This window comes from Nasonia vitripennis, chromosome 1 (assembly GCF_009193385.2).
Source record: "Nasonia vitripennis strain AsymCx chromosome 1, Nvit_psr_1.1, whole genome shotgun sequence".
In the NCBI taxonomy this organism is placed as follows: Eukaryota; Metazoa; Arthropoda; class Insecta; order Hymenoptera; family Pteromalidae; genus Nasonia; species Nasonia vitripennis.
The window spans coordinates 5,896,101-5,914,237 of NC_045757.1; the positions used below are offsets into that span (position 1 = coordinate 5,896,101).

The 18,137-nt window shown below is 46.5% G+C and overlaps 1 protein-coding gene across 1 annotated transcript; it reads right to left on the bottom strand.

Annotated features, from left to right (window-relative positions):
- Positions 1 to 9,559: 9,559 nt before the first annotated feature.
- On the bottom strand, positions 9,560 to 17,005 carry LOC100121676 (endoribonuclease Dcr-1). The gene is made up of 5 exons (XM_001605237.5): positions 14,699 to 17,005; positions 13,924 to 14,616; positions 13,423 to 13,851; positions 13,016 to 13,349; positions 9,560 to 12,942 (listed from the first exon to the last, which is right to left on the bottom strand). Exons 1-5 carry the CDS (start codon positions 16,552 to 16,554, stop codon positions 10,501 to 10,503), a joined length of 5,754 nt encoding a protein of 1,917 aa, XP_001605287.1. The 5' UTR covers positions 16,555 to 17,005; the 3' UTR covers positions 9,560 to 10,500.
- Positions 17,006 to 18,137: the final 1,132 nt, after the last annotated feature.

The following is an 18,137-nucleotide window of genomic DNA, read 5'->3' on the forward strand; positions in this document are numbered from 1 at the left end:
ACCGAGAAGACTGAAGAGTTGTTGGCAGAGCCGACGAAGAGTTTGCAGCTAAGGGCAAGGAGCGAGCCAGACCCGCAGCTACAACAAGTAGTAGAGGAGAAGAAGGCTATAGTCAGCATCTTGTCGGACGAGTATTTCCCGTCTGATCCTGACAAGAATGCCTGGTTTACTCCGGGGCTATCTAACCCGATCACAAAGCTGATGCAGTCGATCCAGCAGGGCAGAATTCCGCGATACCTGGGTCCGCTGCGTAAGCCAGCGATTGCGGCAGTCGCTGGAGTTGTCGGAATCGACGGAGCGCTCGACGACACAACCGAAGAATCAAGGGAAGAGAGAAGAGACGAAAGAAGAAACAACGTGATTGTAAACGTTGTAGATGTGGAGATGTCAGCAGAGGTCGAATTAAACGCGGAGGATGAAGCCCGCTTGCTCGCAGAGGAGCCGATGGATGCAGAGGAGACGCACAGTCAGGACGAGGCGTGGGCAAGCTTGCAAGCTCAGAAGGAACTCGACGAGTATATCCTTCAGAAGGAGTCGCCGGAGCAAGTGGAGAAGGAAAAGACTGTAGAGCTGCCCGCCATCGTCAACGACTTGGTGACGGGTGAGAAAACTCGCATCTTGAGAGTGTCACCGATGCAGCGTAACAGCAAGGGTCAACCCGCTAAGGGATGGTTGCCAGTCGTTATTGACGCCAGCAATGACGACGAACTAGCCTGGGATCGAGAAGGAGAAGAACACACAAGAGAGTCTCTTCGTCGATCGATCAGATCGGTGGTGATCGTGTCAAAGGAGAGAGAACTCGGCAGTCACCGTTCGCCGTCAAGGAAATCGAAGAAGAAGAAGGAGAACCCTCGACGACAACTAAGGAAAGAGGATTATTTTTCAAGGCAGCCATCTCCTCCAAGGTCGATTACGCCGCCACCTGGTCCGACGCGAAGACGTACCAACCAGGAGCAAATTCCTTGGGACTATTTCCGATGGGATCGAGAGAGAAGAGTTGAGGAGGATAGAGCTACGACAAGATCGCAGTTTCCGATCAAAAGGCGCGATACATTGGCCGGCGATCTTCAGCCCGTACCGATCAATCCCCTGATAGATCCCCCTCCATTCGCATGCTTTAATTGCTGGCAAGAAGGACACCGTGTGAGACAGTGCCCTCGACTAGTAACGCAAAGCTATTGCCGCAACTGTGGAAGGAATGGAGTGGAGGAAAGGACGTGCCCTCGCTGCAGTCAATTGTACGAGGCACACCAGGCGGAGTTGAGGGAACGACGTTCTAGAGACAGCAGCCGAGCTGATCATTCAAGGCAGAGATGTCCAGAAGATCCTCGAGGTCGTTCGCGTAGCAACGTCCGCGACAACCAGGATCAGAGGAGAGAACGACATTTACGAGAACAAGAGCGAAGAGAACAAGAGAGAAGAGAGCAAAAACGAAGATAGCAGGAGGAGAGACAAAGAGAGGCTGAAAGAGAGAGAAGAGACTTCTTGTTCCAAGAAGAAGCAAGGCTTAGAGAGATGCAGCGAGCACGAGAAGAAGCGAGACGAATGGAAGAGTTTCAGCAAGCTGCAGATCTCCGTAGAGTCTCAGAAGAACAGAGGATAAGAGACCTTGAGTTGCAACAGAGGGCGGAAGAAGAGAGGCGGCGTCAAGCCGAGTGGAAAAGAGCAACGGAAGCTGATCAGCTCAGGCGCTACGAGCTGCAGCTAAGAGAACAGCTGTTGGCCCAGGTGGAAGCTCGTCGTCGAGAAGAAGCTGCAACAGGCGCGAACTTTCAACTCATGGGGCGGCCAGCCACTTCCGGGGCTCAACATAGCACCGTCTCTACAAGGGCAGCAAACACCACCCTTCCTGGGACAACCCGCACCGTCGAATCGACGTGACCCAGTCGACGACACCCGGACGATCCTGGAGAATTTGATCGGAATGCCTGCAGAGATCCGGGTAGCGGTCTTGCGTCGCAGGTACCGGGACCAACCTCGTTAAGGCAGTGAACACTCGGAGCGGAGGAAAGGGTTGACGTGAGAAGAATTCGGAGCAGAGGTACTACAAGAAGTGAAGATTCTGGAGCAAAGAGAAAAGCATAGCTGATATACAACGGCCAGGACGAGAGAATGGAGACAGGAGAGGACTACTACGGAGACCAAGGCGTGACCAGGCCGCCGGTGAGTTATCTTTCCTTCTTTAATTCAATCGTCGACAGTGGTTCTAAGGTAGTAGACTGAATACGTCGAGGACAGATTAAGTCTAGGGGAGGGGAATTGCGACAGTGCCTTTTGCACGTTGCGTGAAGGCAAGTTAGCCGAATGCGGAGAACCACTGGCGACAGCTAAGTTGCCAGGGCTCTTCTAAATTTTGTGATATTTTCCCGAGGTACATCGCGAGTGTGCGTAGTGCACGTGGAACATCACCGGAACGGAGGAAGGACGGCACCGAGGAAGAGAGAAGAGAAACCGAGAAAGGTGTAGAGAGTGGCACTGCTGCGCCAATGCGGAGATAGGGATAGTGTGAGTGCGAGTGAGAGAGAGCGTGAGAGGAGAGCGCGTGCGCCAATCGCCGAGCCGAGCCGAGCTTCACGCCGTCGGGGCAACGAGGAGTGGGGAAGATGAGCGGTGCAAGGCTGATACGCGTCGGTTTTCAGCCGATGGGACCGCGCGCGAAGAGAATCGTGGGGTGGGAGAAGCGGGAGCGAGCGGTGAAGAGAGCGGTTTTCTCCCGTTCGCCCACTTTTTGTGTGACTCCCGAGCGTAACACACGCGCCGGAGAATTTGAGTTAGAGTCTCTGTGTGATTTATTGTGGGGTGTAGAGTTCGAGGGTTATCGCGTGGACGGCTAGAAGAAGACGAAGCGAGCAGCCAGATCGAGAGGACGACCTGGACTTCCGAGGCCACTTGAACCGAGGGAACGAGAGAGGAAGCTGCGCCAAGGTCATACCCAAGAAGTTGCCATCCCGAGTCGAGCAGCCAGAGTCAGTCTAGGCGTCGAAGCGAGAACTAAGTAGGTACTCAGAGACGAGTTGGGAGATTCGCGGACGTGATCGTGTGAGGAGCACGAAGGCGAATGTGAGAGAGATAGTGTGCTGATGAGAGAGAGAGAGAGAGAGAGAGAGAGAGAGAGAGAGAGAGAGAACGATCGCGCTCGCTCGCTCCGCGCCAAGATGGCGGCTACCCCCACCATCAAGCTGGCCGTAGTCGATCCTACACACTCCCCCTCGAGTAAATTAACCATTTGCTACAACAGGGTTGTAACAGAAAATAATTACATACAATGAGTTATAAAAAATAGAGCTTAAAATGCCCTGAATAAAAATACAAGATGATACTTAAAATAGTTTGAACAGAGTAACTTAATTTAATCTTTGGAGGCAGGCACTATCGAGACTTTCTTACGTGAGTAAGTCTTGAGCGATGGCCCAACAATCGAAGGCTGATTGCCAACTGGCGATTGTGCTGGAACTACATGTTCAATGTCATCCAGAATGAAGTAAGCCAGTTTCAATAATTCGGTATTAACCGTACGAGGTGAACCGTTGACTTCAATATTGAAAACGTGGTCCGAGATACGATCTAGAACCTTATGGGGACCAGAGTAAGGTCTTTCTAACGATCTGTTGGTCATGTTACGCAGGTGGACATGGGTGCAATTGTAGAGATCTTTGAAATAAAATATTCGCTTTTTATAGTGGTGCGCTACCGGAACCGGTCGAACCAAACGCATATGCTCGCGGAATTCTTCTATAAAGATGTTTGGATCAAAGTCTTCCGGAAGGAAAAACTCGCCAGGAAGACGCAAGGTGGTCCCGAACATGAATTCAGCGGGTGAAGCATTGGAATCGGCTCTAACATGGCAGCGTAATCCAAGAATGACAGTGGAAAGCGTGCGAGGCCAGTCAGAGTCCTTATGACACATGGGGGCAGCTTTCATGGTGCGGTGCCAGCGTTTAATCATGCCGTTGGCGCCGGATGATACGCCGTGGTACGAATGCGCTCGCAACCGATTAATGAGAGCAGAGCCGTAAATAGGCGAGATTCAAATTGAGAATCTTGATCAGATGTTAAGATCTTGGGAGCGCCATATCGGAATACCAAGTTATCAAAAAACGCACGCGCTACGGTTTGAGCGGATATCTCTTGGAGAGGAATAGCCTCGATCCATCTAGAGAATTTATCGATCATAGTCAAAATGTAAGAAAAGCCTTCGTGCGCTGGTAGAGGTCCAACGATGTCTATATGTAAATATGGAGATGGCGCGAAATTTTGGATTGCTGACAGTCAAGATATCCTTTGCACCATTTTGCGATGTCACGATGCATATCCGGCCACATGTATCGTTGTCTGATAAGATGATCGGACATTTTGGAGCTGGGATGAGCTGTGTTGTGGAAGAGGTCGAACACAGCCTTGCAAAGAGCAAGAGGTACGTAAGGTCGCAAGCTCTCACCCGTGAGATCGCAGAATATCGTGACATGCTCAGGCCCAAACTGTATGCGTTTGAACGCGATTGGATATTCAGGAGACTTTAAGATTTCCTGTAATTGATCATCGGCTGCCTGCTTTGCTGCCAGATCAGCGAGATCAAGTTCAACAGGAAAACGGACTGACTCGATACGAGTCGAGAATTCGGAAATATAGCTCAATTATCGCCATCGACGAGGTGGAAATTTCTCACGATTCTGAATAAATGCATAAATGAGCGGTTTATGATCGGTGAAGATGAGAAAATCACGCCCTTCTAAAGTGTACGAAAAGTACTTGACCGCTTCATAAATGGCAGTCAACTCTCGATCATAGGCACAGTAACGCTGTTGTGCTGAAGAGAGCTTTTGGGAGAAAAACGCGAGCGGTTCCCAATTATCGTTGAGAGCTTGCTGCTCTATAACGGCAGCGACCGCAACATCAGAAGCGTCTGTGACAAGACGAAGGTCTGCACCGGTGCGTGGGTGGACGAGCATCGCTGCGTTAGCAACGTCAGATTTGACTTTCTCAAAGGCAGCTTCCGTGATATCATTCCACTCGATCAAGCGTTTATGACTCAGACGCTATGAGTATGTCATCGATATAAATGTATAGGAAATCTAAATCGTAACGAGGTCAGAGAATTGACTAAGCGACAATTACGAAGATCGATTAACAAACCGTAGTGATTCAGAATATCGGCACCAAGGATAGCGTTGGGAACAGCGGCGATAATAAAATTCCGAGAGATTGGACGCCGAAGCCCTAAATTTAAAGTACAAAATGCCTCACCAAACGTATCGATGGGCGTGTCATTGGCAGCATACAACCTGCAATTGCTCGGATTTAGGCGAATTGAAGGATGAGCAGGAAGCACTGACACTTCTGCACCTGAATCGACAAGAAAAACGCGACCAGTCTTGGTATCTCGAACATGGAGACGTTTAGAAGAGGGACCTTCAGTTGCCGTCTCAACAACAGAAAGTCTTGCTAGTTTTTTGAAGACCAATCGGCATAGTGGGTGCACCACTTCCTACACAACGTCGGATTATCAGGATATTTCCTGTGTGCGGAGCAAAGACCCGAGGGATCGCGCGACTTGGATTGAAAACGATCACGCCTGTCTGATGATTTGGACTTCGAACGCGACCTCCCATCTTTGGCAGCACTCTCTAACGATTGTATGCGCGATGTGAGCTTACTAAGTGCATCCGATACACGCTTAAGCTCCGAGAAGAAATCAGAAGCTTCCGGATCCCTAGATACCTTAGCGATTTGAGAGTCAGCTGAGGAGATGCACTCTGCCATTTTATCCGCCATAGCTGCTAATTTATTGAGATCTTGGACGTCAGAAGTTGCCAAAATCGCTCTATGATTAGCCGGAATTTGCTCAAGAAAAACCGGTTTGAGGATCGAATCATCGCGCACGGAATCGTCTGCTAAATTACGCAGCCTACTGAGAATCAATGAAAGTTTGCCATCGTTAAGGATTTGACCTTTTAGGAGCTGCCTAAGTTTGTTTTGATTTGAGAGTAAACATCGTCCGGTTGCGGATCTTTCATTACTATATCCTTGATCGCAATGGCAACCTCATGATCGAGAGCAGCTATGACAATGTCTGCTTTGGTTCCTTCGACGGTGATGCGCGAAGTGCGAAATGAAGCTTCGACCTTGGAAAACCAATAAGCGGGATCCGCCCGATAGAACGCGGGAACCTTCGGCTGTCTGTACGACTCGACGCGGTTTCCGGAGTGCTCTGCTAGACGTGCGTTGGCATTAGCAAGCTCTAACTCGAGACGAGCTGCTTTTTGATCCGCAGTTTCTGCCATTGTTTAAAATGAAAAGAGAACTTATACGCTCTAACGCACGCAGCGTATTACAGAGCGCTACCCTAAATCACGCACACAGGCGTGTTACAATGTTAAAACTTAAAATTAAAACTTAAATCGAATTGAAATATCGCTTGTCTCTAGATGTGATAAATAACACCTAATTTCAAAATACGGCACTGGGCTCGACTAGCAGAGCACGAAAAATGTTCGACGAGTACCGATTCTGAGAATTGATGGGCCAAAGCAGCGCGAGACGGGCAATTCAAGATGGCCGCCAATTCCAGGAAGTGGCGGGCCGAATCAGATTCGAATTCCGCGAACTGAACACACAAAACGCAACGCGCGCTATAAATACCTATCGATAAAACGCAGTTTATGCAAGTCGCTGGAGATGATGCGATGCCGCTGACGATGAAGGCGCCGGTGACGGTGGCTTCACGCAAGGCTCGAAAAACTGCGACGATGAAAGCGTCGATGACGATGCTGATGAAAGCGCCGGTGACGGTGGCTTTACGCAAGGCTCGAAAAACTGCGACGATGAAAGCGTCGATGACGATGCTGATGAAGGCACCGGTGTCGATGGCTTCACGCACCGTCTTCTTAATTGTAGAAACTGGAACTCGGCAGCGGGGAGCCCGACGACTGGAAAAGGCCAGCTTGTCAGCGACTCGAACTCGAACGGCGAGATTCCAGGAATTCGAAGAATTTGTGTGTGCGCCGACGTGCCAGCACGCACAACACAAATCAAGAAGTCTTGAACTTTCACTTTTCATACATGCACTGGCGTGCCAGCGTGCATGTAGAATTGTCGAGGCCTTGACTTCAAAATTTTCCGAACAAGCGCCGATGTACCAGCACGCTTGTGGGATTGCAGAGGCCTTTTCCAACAAAAGCGTTGGCCTTACCGCTTACCCCGGAGATGATGCCGACGAAAAGAACTTCTACCCACGTCGGGGTCACCAATGTGGGAATGCTCGTCCCGAAGGTAGTCAGGATGGAGTCCCAGGCTCCAGGGTTGACGTGAAGAAAGAAGACTTATTCTTGTCGGTGGAAACTTTATTGTCTCGTGATGCTTACAGCTCGAGAGTCCAAAACGTTCTGCCGCGCGCAGGCGGCTCATCGCGCTCGCTCGCTCCACGCCAAAATGGCGGCTACCCCCACCATCAAGCTGGCGGTGGACTCCTACAATGTGGTGGTAGGAGGGGACCGCCACAGCTACTCCCCCACTAGTGACAAGGGCGGACTTCCCGAGGAACGATGATGACGTTCCTGTAGAGGAGGCTCTGCCTGGAAGGGAGGCTGCGGATGCGTGACGTGGCGCCTGTGCTGATGAGGGCTGCTGAGCCCGGATGAAGCGAGAGTGCGGACGATGGTGATGGTGGTGGGCCAGAATCGCCAGGTCCTTATTGGCTGGATGGACTTGGGCCCAGAAGTATGTCCGCAGAAGCCTAGGAGAAGGTCACCCTCAGGGATGGCCTTGGTGATGTTGATGCTGTGGCCGACGACCCGGAGCCCTGGGTTGTCGGCGTTGAAAGGCGTCCTTCGCTGAACATCCTCGGGTACCTGATGTGCCAGGACGTCGGTGCAGAGGATGCGGTTGAAGGTGACGCTGCGTCGTGGACTGCTGCTGCCAGGTCGACGATCAGCTATGCTGCGTCGACGTCCGGAGGATGCTCCGCTGCTGACAGGGACGGCTTGCTGGACGCAGCAGAGCCGCTTGGTGACGTGCTAGACGACGGCGATCGGCTGCTGGCGATGGCTGCAGAATCCGGAGCGGTGCGCTCGTCGGCGATCGTCGGCGTCGTCGTCAGCGAGTCGTCGTGGGCCCGGCGATGTGCTGGTCTTGCACGGCGTCTGTCGCTGCGAGCGAGGCGTGCGGCTGCTCGCTGTGCCGTGCAAGAGGCGATGATGAGGCGTGAGAGTGGGGCGCGCGCGACATGCCGTAGCTTCGGCGCGAGCTGGCGCGTTGCTGGAGCGGCTAAAAATGGCCGGTATCAGCGAGAAGCAACGGCGTATGTCGCGATGATGATGGCGCGTCGCGCGGCGCGCGATGTGGTGCGCGACTCAGCAATGGCTGGCGCGAGCGACGCGAAATGGCGGCTCTGCGCGACGCGACGGCGCCCCTGGCGCCGAGCTACAGGTTTCGCAAGGGCGCGACGGAAAGATCGACTCGGCCCTTGCGAGAGAGGTGAAGCTGCGAGGCGCCGGTTAGAGTGAAGATGGCCGTGGCGTGCGAGGCTAGCTGCGCCGCTGGTGTTGTTGCTGCTGTTGTTGGCTCCACTGCTCGCTGGTCTCGCGACCGATGTTACGGTGTTTTGTGGGTCTCACCCGCTCTAGATGAGCCAGTGAGAATCGTCCTCTGCGGCTGTGCGTGGGCTGCAGAGAAATTAAAAGCGTCGGCGCGGGCTAAAAATGGCCGACGCGAGACGTGAAATCGTCAGAGTAATAAAAGCGTTGTCGCGCGGCTGTAAAGGGCCGCGCGGAAAGACGTGTGTTTTTTCGGTGTAAAGACCGAGAGAGAGCTAAAAGCTCGAAGTGAGCAAAAGGCTGCTGGCCGCCGGGAGCGAAAGCCGAGGCTAGCTCTGAATAGAGCGAGCTCGAGGTCGAGGCTTCGCGAAATGGCGCAGCGTTGAAGATGGCGCCACGCGATGACTCGCGAATTGAGAATATTCAAAGTCGGAGTCACCACTTTAGAGTCGGGGTCACCACTTTAGAGAATTGAGGATGACTAGGTCTCCCTATCTTCTACGCTCTCTAATAGGAGATAAGGTATGGAAAGGCGAACGGACCAGGTACAAAGAATAAAGACAATGCTGAGAGCTGATTGTGACTAGATTGTAATTATTTATGTACAAGATGTCTAGGTCTATTCGATCCGGCGGCCAGGCCGTAACTGATTCACGAAAGTGACAAAGCTTCTAAGCTCCCCTCGCACTTGCCACGTCGTGGTGCTCCGCTAGACGGCGCGTCGGGCCGCATGTGGTGGTAGGAGGGGACCGCCACACATCTTCAATTTTTATATGCTAGGAGTGGGTCAGGTAGATCAGTTCAAATGCCAGATTCTGGAGCAATGGTCGAATTTTGAGAATTTGTCGTTGTTCAAATTCCCTAATCAAAGTACAGACGGCTGGCGCCGACAACCATATAATTGGGTGTCGATAGCTGGAAAGGTAGGGGGAGGGGAGGTGTTGTAAAATTACCTATAGGAACATTCGTACCTGAAAACTGACCTGCAAGAATTGTGTAATGGGTATAAAGCAATAAAATGCAGTTAATTGCCGTATTCTCAGAAACTAAGTATGTTTATTCAAAAGAATGCGTGCATTCTGAACTACAAATTATATAATGAAAATATAAAAAACTAAATAACAAATTAAATTTTAAACCTAGAATATTTCGAACATCGTGTATAATTGAGTTGTGGCGAAATATTTTACACTGTACACGGTATGAAAAAAGTTCTTCAGCTATATGTATTTATAAGGAAACACCGGGATACTTTTTTCATTAAAAGCGCGTATGTACAGTGTGCGACTAAGAATCTCATGCAACACGCCTTCTTAAGGAGGTCCGAAACCTAACTTTTACTGACCAAGTCGACTGAACTGAGCTGAGAATTTCGCATATGCACGCTGCGGTTACTGATTTTCGTTCAAATGTCGTTCAAATTTATTATTGCGTTAATATTTTTATTTGAAACTTGGCACACCGATAGATGTTTATAAATGGAAGGGCAACTAACTCTTGGTTTTTCATAATTCATTGTACTTCTTTAGTTTCAAACCATTTTCTGCCGTGCACTTGTTCAGTCGACTCGGTCGGTAGAAGTTGGCTTTCGGACCCCCTTAAACACTCTTTCATCGAAACGAACCTCACGCATTCAGTCTAAACTTTCTTTGCCCGCATACATACATTTGATTATACGATTTTTTTTAGTACAGCGTGACTCCGACAATAGATTTTTAATATAAAATATCAATGTATGCGTATATTGTCCGATCACATGATTATTAAATGCATTTTCATATTGGTATACGAACATCGTTCTTACAATCATTATAAACTACACGATCATCGGCTCTTCCAAACATAACTTAAGAATCACAAAATTTTCTTACCCAATTCACTAATACTTTCATAGCCACGACTTTCAATGTTCATCCGTTACACTATTTGTGCGCATCGTTCACTGACTGAACAAAAAAACACGGCTCTTTCACTTCCTACCCTTGATGCAGCTCTGCGACTTCTTCAGCTTTTTCAACGCGCACTTGGCCGCAGTACACTTGGCAATCCTGTAATTTCTGCCGATACCCTTGAACGAGCCCTTGCCGAAAACGTCGACCGTGACTCTGACTCTCCGGCCGTCGGCTAGCTTCTCCGGCTTTCCAAACTTGGCTGTCTCGGGCTCCAGTTCCAGTAGTTCACGAATCGGCGACTTGGGCACGTTGGCGCTGAACTGCTCGATCTCAGACTTCATTATTTCAAAGTACACCGCCCACACCGCATCGAGCGACATGTTGCTATCCAGGTATATAGCCCCGGCGAGGGATTCGAACACGTCACCCAGGGCTTTGGGTACCTCGACATCCTCGGCCTCTTCAGCTTCCTCGAATTCTCTCTCCCCTATCAGGTAGTACTCCTCGCTGATAGAGTGGCCATTTTCTTCCTGGATTCGCACGAACCGGTCTATCACGGTATTCAGACCTGGAGATAGGTGTCGGAAGTACTTGTGGAAGCCGCAGCGTACGGCCAGCGATGCGAAGATGGTGTTGTTTACCAGAGCTGATCTAAGGTCTGTGAGAGCGCCAGGAGAGTGCTGCCTTGGGTCCTCGTACAGGTGTCGTGTTATGAGGTAGTCTAAGACGGCGTCGCCGAGGAATTCGAGACGCTGATAGCAGTCGGTCAAGCGATTAGGTTGATAGGAGGCGTGAGTGAAGGCCTGCAATAAATAACTTCTATTCCTGAAAGTATAACCAATCGACCGCTCGAGACTGTCGTAGCCATCCAACATTATTTCTAGCTCGATCTCAGGTTGGGGAACATTATAAAACAAGGGACTCGGTGGCTCCTGAAGCTTCTTATACCTGAGCTGTGTCCACTTTGTGCTGCCGCCTTCTTCCCCAAGCTCGACATAGGGCGTGCTTCCTGGAAGTCTGTCGGTAGGCTTCGAGTCCGAGATTGTGACGACCTCTTCAGTGGGCAGTACGTGAATACCTAGCCAACTCATAAAAAGTAGGGCGCCTCGAGGACCACAGGCAATGAGATACGCTCCTATAAGTGCTTCGACGCAATCGGCTATGCTTTTATCAGGTATGCTGTGCTGCGTTATGAGATTGTAGGGTATGAAAGAGCGCAGAGGATCTCCCGTGAGGCCGTTGAGTCCATTTAGAGCACCGTGCTCGCTTTGGCTGAGCTCGCTCTTGATGATCTCGAGCTTATGCTCGGTTTCGCGGACAAGATCGTTGATCTCGCTGAAACGGCTAAATGGCGGAATGTCCGCCTGGTTCCACATAGCCGAAGGCACTCCTGATTCAATCAAAGCCTGTTCTAGCTCTTTTGGCACGTAGTAGCATGGAGGCAGCCAGTTGTCGTGCGGCTCAAATTTACTGGCTATCATGCTTTCTCCTAACATTTTTTGCCGACCCAACCGATAGAGATTTAAATTGCTAACTTGCTTAGAACGTAAGTGGCTTAGCTTGCCCTCGTGGATATTGTTGTAGGTGCAGAATAAATAGGTCGTGATGGCGTATTTTAGAAAAGAGTCGCCTATTGTCTCAAGTCTTTCAAGGTTGATACCGTCATTGGCGTTCGACATCGTTAACGCTTGAAGAATAAGACTAGGGCTAGGACCAGAATGTCCATCAAGCTCCGGTTGATAGTCAAAGCTGAAAGAACCTTTATTATATTTCGGCACTAACTTGGTCAGCTCCGCGGGGCCTTGTTTGTTGCGCCTTTTCTTTGCAGACTCGATGAGCTCATGCTTGAAATAATTTGACACTACGCTTACATATTCCTCGTGTTTTCTTTCGACGTAACTATTGTTCAGAACTTTCGAAGTCTTTCTTTTGAAGGCAACAGGTTTGTCGCAGGGTATAAATATATCCTGACTCAGTATTATCTCCACGTTCATTTTGGCCTTATCTATATGGGCAAGTCTGTGCAGCTGATAGAACTCGTCGCTCAAGTCGCCCTCAAAGTTCCAGTGCATCAGCTCTGATTTTTCCTGGAGCTCGACGCAGTTCTGTTTTTCTTTCTCAGCCTCAAAAGCTTTGCCCTTTTTGTCGAAAGCCTCAGCGACATTGTCCCCGGTATAAGCAATCGTGAGACCCTCTTCTTTATCGTATTGACTATCGCTATCGCTGTCATCCCCAAAATCGTCGTCGCTGCTATTTATCGAGGCGTCATCGAATTCGGAGTCATAAGTCGGAGAGCCATACCTTATATTTCCCCACTCGTAGTTAGATTGCACAGCTAAGCCGGCGTCGGCCACAACCACAGGAGCCATATTTACCATTTCGTTTGACCAGGTACCGATCTCCATCTCGTCGTTGCCCGAGTCATCCAACCGCTCCGCTTTTATATTCTCTGGTTTTTCCTTTACAGCTGGCGCTTCTTCCTTGATCTTATCGGATTTTTCTTTCTCTGGTTTATTGGACTACGGCCAAACCATAATAATAGTCAGTTACTGAACAAAATATGAAAATGTACAACTATTAAGCTAAACCTACGTTAGTTTTCTCGTTCTCTTTGGATTTTTTCAGCACATCAGCGAGACTCCAACCAAAGTCGAGCGGCGGCCAGTTGAAATCCTCGTCGAGCGTTTCCTGGCCCAGGCTAATAGATTGGGCCACGTGTCGGCGGATCTGATCAGCCAATAGAAGTGCATTTATTCTATATAATATACAAGGCAAACAAACAGCTTGTCTCCAGAGCGAGGCTGGGAAAGGGTGGATGGCGCATAGTTCTGCTATCAAAATCTGCTTTTGTTCGAGGTTTTCGCGCTTGGCTCGCTTTGTCTCTTCGCTGCTCGTAGGCAGCGCCACTCCTTTACGATTCACATACCTAATAAAAACGAATACGATTAAAATATTAATCACGTTCATCGTAATTATATGGCATGTCTAAAAAAATATACCTCGGTGTAAGAAAATTCAGTCTAGCAGAGGTGTGATCAACGTCAAGAAGCGGCTGTTCCAGATTCTGTATCTGAATGCCGTACTTTTTGGAATAGTACTCCTCAAAGGTGCTGTAATCTGCTCCGGGAAAGCTGGACTTTGGGTTCAAATGATTGCAGATCTCGGCAACGTAAAAATACTGCGGTTGGTCTTGGTTGCGATACCACGGCATTATCACAGCGTCGTGATACTTGCTCGCCTCAAAAACGAAGTTCTGCCGATTTTCCTCAGATATGCGGTTCGGCATACTGTCGCGGTTTGCGTAGATACACTCGACAAAGTCCCAGTCCACGCAAATGTCTGAAGCGTTCGGTTGCTTCTTCACCGGAACGATTATGTACGAGTTCTCTGAGACGTTCGGATCGAACAACATCAGGTACTTTTGGAGTCTGTAAGTCAACGTTTTTTTTGACGATATTTTAAAAGAATTAAGAACGTATGATTGCAAAATATAGTCTTACCTTAAGACGTTCGTAAACGTGTAATTAAGAAAAGACACGACCTTGTCTATCTTAGATTCGTCCAAAACGACGGTCTCTTTGCTAAGTTTGAGATCCACACGTACCTCGCCGGACCTCGTGTAAATTGGAAAAGGGCAAACCTTCGGAATCTTTTTACGCGTTAGTATACCGAAACCAATATCAGACTCTTCTGGAGGATAAATCTTTCTTCCCCTCGTATTTTGTTCCTCTGGCAATGGACAGCTGAGTACCATGTTTATGTGATAAAGATAACAGGGCTCCTCAAGCTCTGGCTTGCAGTCTATCAGAGCATCGGCTATTTTCTTATAGTAATACTGTCTACGTTTGGTTGTGCCTGGACGGGCCTCGGTTAGGTCCATATTCTCGTCATCAGGCAAAGCTGGAACCTCGCTGTCCTCTGGATGAGCCTTGAAGTTTTCTTTGCCTACGGGTAGGAGATAGTCGTCTATCTCATTTTCCTTGTGCAGACAGACACACATCTGTAAAGCTGCCATTCTCTTTGCCAAAGCTTTATTTGGCATTGGGTAAGATGATATAGAGTACTTCAAAGGAGAGTTGATTGGTAGACGCAAGGAGCAAATATACATCTGCTTGTTTTCTACTGTGATATTATTTATCTTCCATTCAGGAGTTAGTTTGGTAAAAGTATCACTAGGTAGTTTTGCACAGTACCTTAAAAAAAAATTGTTGATGACAACATCAAATTATTATATAATATTAAATCAAACATGTTAAATTGTAACAAAATAAATACCTATTCACTAAAGATATGGCTGAGTTTAGAGTGACTTTTGGAGCATCTTCCTCATCAAGAGGTTTATACTCTGGCAAAACTGAATCATAAGCATCTGCTTCTGTTTCCTCGCACTCATCGGCTTCTTTACTTGTACATTTTGATAATAAAATTTTTTCTATATAGTGATAATGAGCCAAGCGTTGGATATACACTTCAGACTCGATTTCAGGCACCAACAGAACATGCAAGGCATCTGTGGCTCTTGCTCTGCTTTTGCATTGCACATATGATTGGTAATTCTTTGGAAATTCAAATCTCATCACAAAATTACACTTCGGAATGTCGATTCCTTCCTCCAAGATAGCTGTTGAGATCAATAAGTTGCATTCATGAATTCGAAATTTCTTTAGCACTTCCTCTTGTTTTCTGTACTCTAATTCTAAGTCTCTGCCACAGAAGAGTTCATCGTTTGATTTTTCACTGGTAAAAAGTGGAGACAAAAAATGTAAACTCTCTTCACACTTGCTCATTTCATTCAATAGATAGAATAAAACCTTTGCAGTCACAGCATCATCTACAAATATAACACCGCACAGCAAATCTGGATCAGTCAAGCCACGTGAATGGCGGAATGGTCTGAACTTTTTGAAGCCTCCATCCGTTTTTTTGTGAAGATTTTTTACTGACTTGTCATGATTCTGATCTTTAGTATTTGCAGAATCATTTTTTTCTACACGATTATTGGGAGTGACAGTTTCCTCTTTAGGTGGAGGAGAAAAAGTTTTGAGGACTTCTATCAATCTATGAATTTTTGGAGTAGAAAACTTGAGAATTTTCTCAGCCTCAGTTAAACCACTAAATATATCATCACAGTATGCTCGTATCTTCAAAAATAGGGTGGCTACTACACTGAATAAGAGATAGTGCCGTTCATACGGAGTTTTGATTTTAAGTTTTTCTATCAACATTAACAACACTAGGGCTGCTTTATCTGCAGCCCAGAGGCCAAGTGTGTTGAGAATGCGCAAAAACTCTTCAATCATTTGACAAGGTTTATGAACAGGATTTGGAATTTTCTTAATATCTTCTAAAAACTCTTCACTATAAATCTCTGTTGGATCATAACGATGATCAGATAAAAAATTCAGCGTAAAAGATGTAAAATCTGTTATATCTTTTTCTACAACCTTTTTATCTTCAATTTTATAAGCTAACAAGTATTCCTTTGGCTTTGGACTGTACCTTAGAATGGACAATAAATCACTAGCAGTTTCAATTTGACATTGAAGCAAAGATTCAATTCTTTCTATTTCATAGCTCAGAGCCCCAGGTTCTTTTGTCAAACTGTAGAGTGGCACAGCAAAACCAATAATTTTCGTTGTACTATCACAGTTTCTAAAAATATTTAAAATTTTACTAAGTTTACAATTGGTGACTAAATTGTGACACTTGTCAATTATAAGCAAATTTATTTGATTTGGATTTATCTTATTGGCCAGTAGCAGCTTACTGCACATGTCGACTGTTAGAATAAGGACTTGAGTATTTGAAGAAAATTCTTTAGAGTCAAAATCTTTAACATCATTGCACTTCAAAACCTTCAAGTCAGTAAGCTGCTTGATATGATTAGCTTTTTCAGTGCATGCCTCCTCATTTTCTAACAAATAAATCGTTCTCTTTCCATCATGAGATAACGTTCTTCTATTGTTTATAGCGAGTTCTTGAATTACTTTTGTAACAATGAAAGTTTGCTCTGTGATTTTTCCAAGGCATATTATGATATTTTTCTCTTTCGCAGAGTAAAGAAGCTCGACTTGATGCTCCCTTGGAGTGAAAGACTTAGTGTGAATATGATCATTGAAGAAAAAAGCCATTGATGACAGTAAAATTCTTTGAGATGTAATGCTACTTTGATTATGTATCAAAGAAAACTGATTAATTTACGTTAATTTACGTGCAATAACAAAAACTTCTATGTTTACTTTTGTTGTTGTATGCACAACCCATTTTATCACTGTTGCTTGCTATACAAAAATGTGCTACTATATACTGTGCCAGTAGAGATAAACAGACTATTTTGTCGGTTATGTTCGGCTATACTTATAGACGGTTTGTGTGCAATGAGAGAAAAATCATGGACTCGTTTGTGTTTCTGGTGAGTGGTAGGAGACCCCCCCTACCCCAGCCTATAAAAGTATATTTTTTGTAATAATAAAAATACTGACCGATGTATTTTAATTAGCTCTATCCAAAAACATCGCCAGATTAAACTGCTCCACCTTATATTTCTAATGAAAAATCAATAAAGATTTGGGAAAAAAAAAAAATTATCTTAATTTTGATACAGCCATATCTTTTTAAATAAACAATATTTCAAACTGCTCCAAACTGCTCCAAACTGCTCTACATCCATATAATACTGCTCCATAGTAATTTTTATCGGCTCCGCTATAGTTAACTGCAAAATAAGTAAAATTCATTTTGTTAGAAATGAGCTGACTGAAGCTCGTAGCGCGCAGGCGCGGATCTCATTCATTGCCGTATTGCCGGAATAAAGTTTAAATTAAGGTAAAGAATTCATGTGTTACTAACTAAGTTTTTAACGAAATAAATTTTTTTATTATTATTTATTGCCAATGGTGTTTAATGAAAACGTATTTTATTTTAGATTCTGCCTTAGGTGCCACTGTATTAACTATAAGAAGAAGATTTTTAGTCAAATAATCTGTGATAATCTAAGAAATAGCAATGGTAGTTTTATAATACTAATAGGTAGTGAGAAAGAGTTGATTCTGGCACGCGTGTGAGGTTGCCAGTCAAACGAGTGGGAGAGTTATGTTTCGCACGTGCATCAAATATTGTTTTTCAATTCAGGGTGTGTAAACTGCGACTAAAAATTCGTATGACGCGTAAAGCGGCACTTGACACACACTGCATCGAAAAGTATATATTTTCAAGTTTACTAATATCAATACAGTAAAATAAATTTATTCAACTTCAAATTTCCATAACTTAGAGAAGATCCTGATCTAATTATCCGCGCGAATCACTGTTCCAAAAATAAAACCACTTCAGCGCCGGGATATCCTCGCAGGAGGTGTACACGTCGCTTTTGGAGTCCTCGATTCGGCGCTCATTTAAATGCAAACTTGTACGGAAACACGCGAAAAACCAAGAGACGAACTATTTTCCCGAAGAAAGACAATAGCGTGTAGCGTATTGTAAGGGGCTGATTATGACTCGGCTCGTTGCGACGTCTATTCTTTCGCTATATCGAGCATGCGCGAATCAGCAGGGGATCTCGATCAGGACACGGATCGTTTCTGGAATCCCTGCGGTACATGCTCCAAGCTCCGAAAGAAATATATTTATAGGTTATAAGTACTTAGCAATTGTGTATTAAGATTGTGGGTTAGCGTCAGTACCTATAGATGGCCCTGGGGGTCACAAATACTCG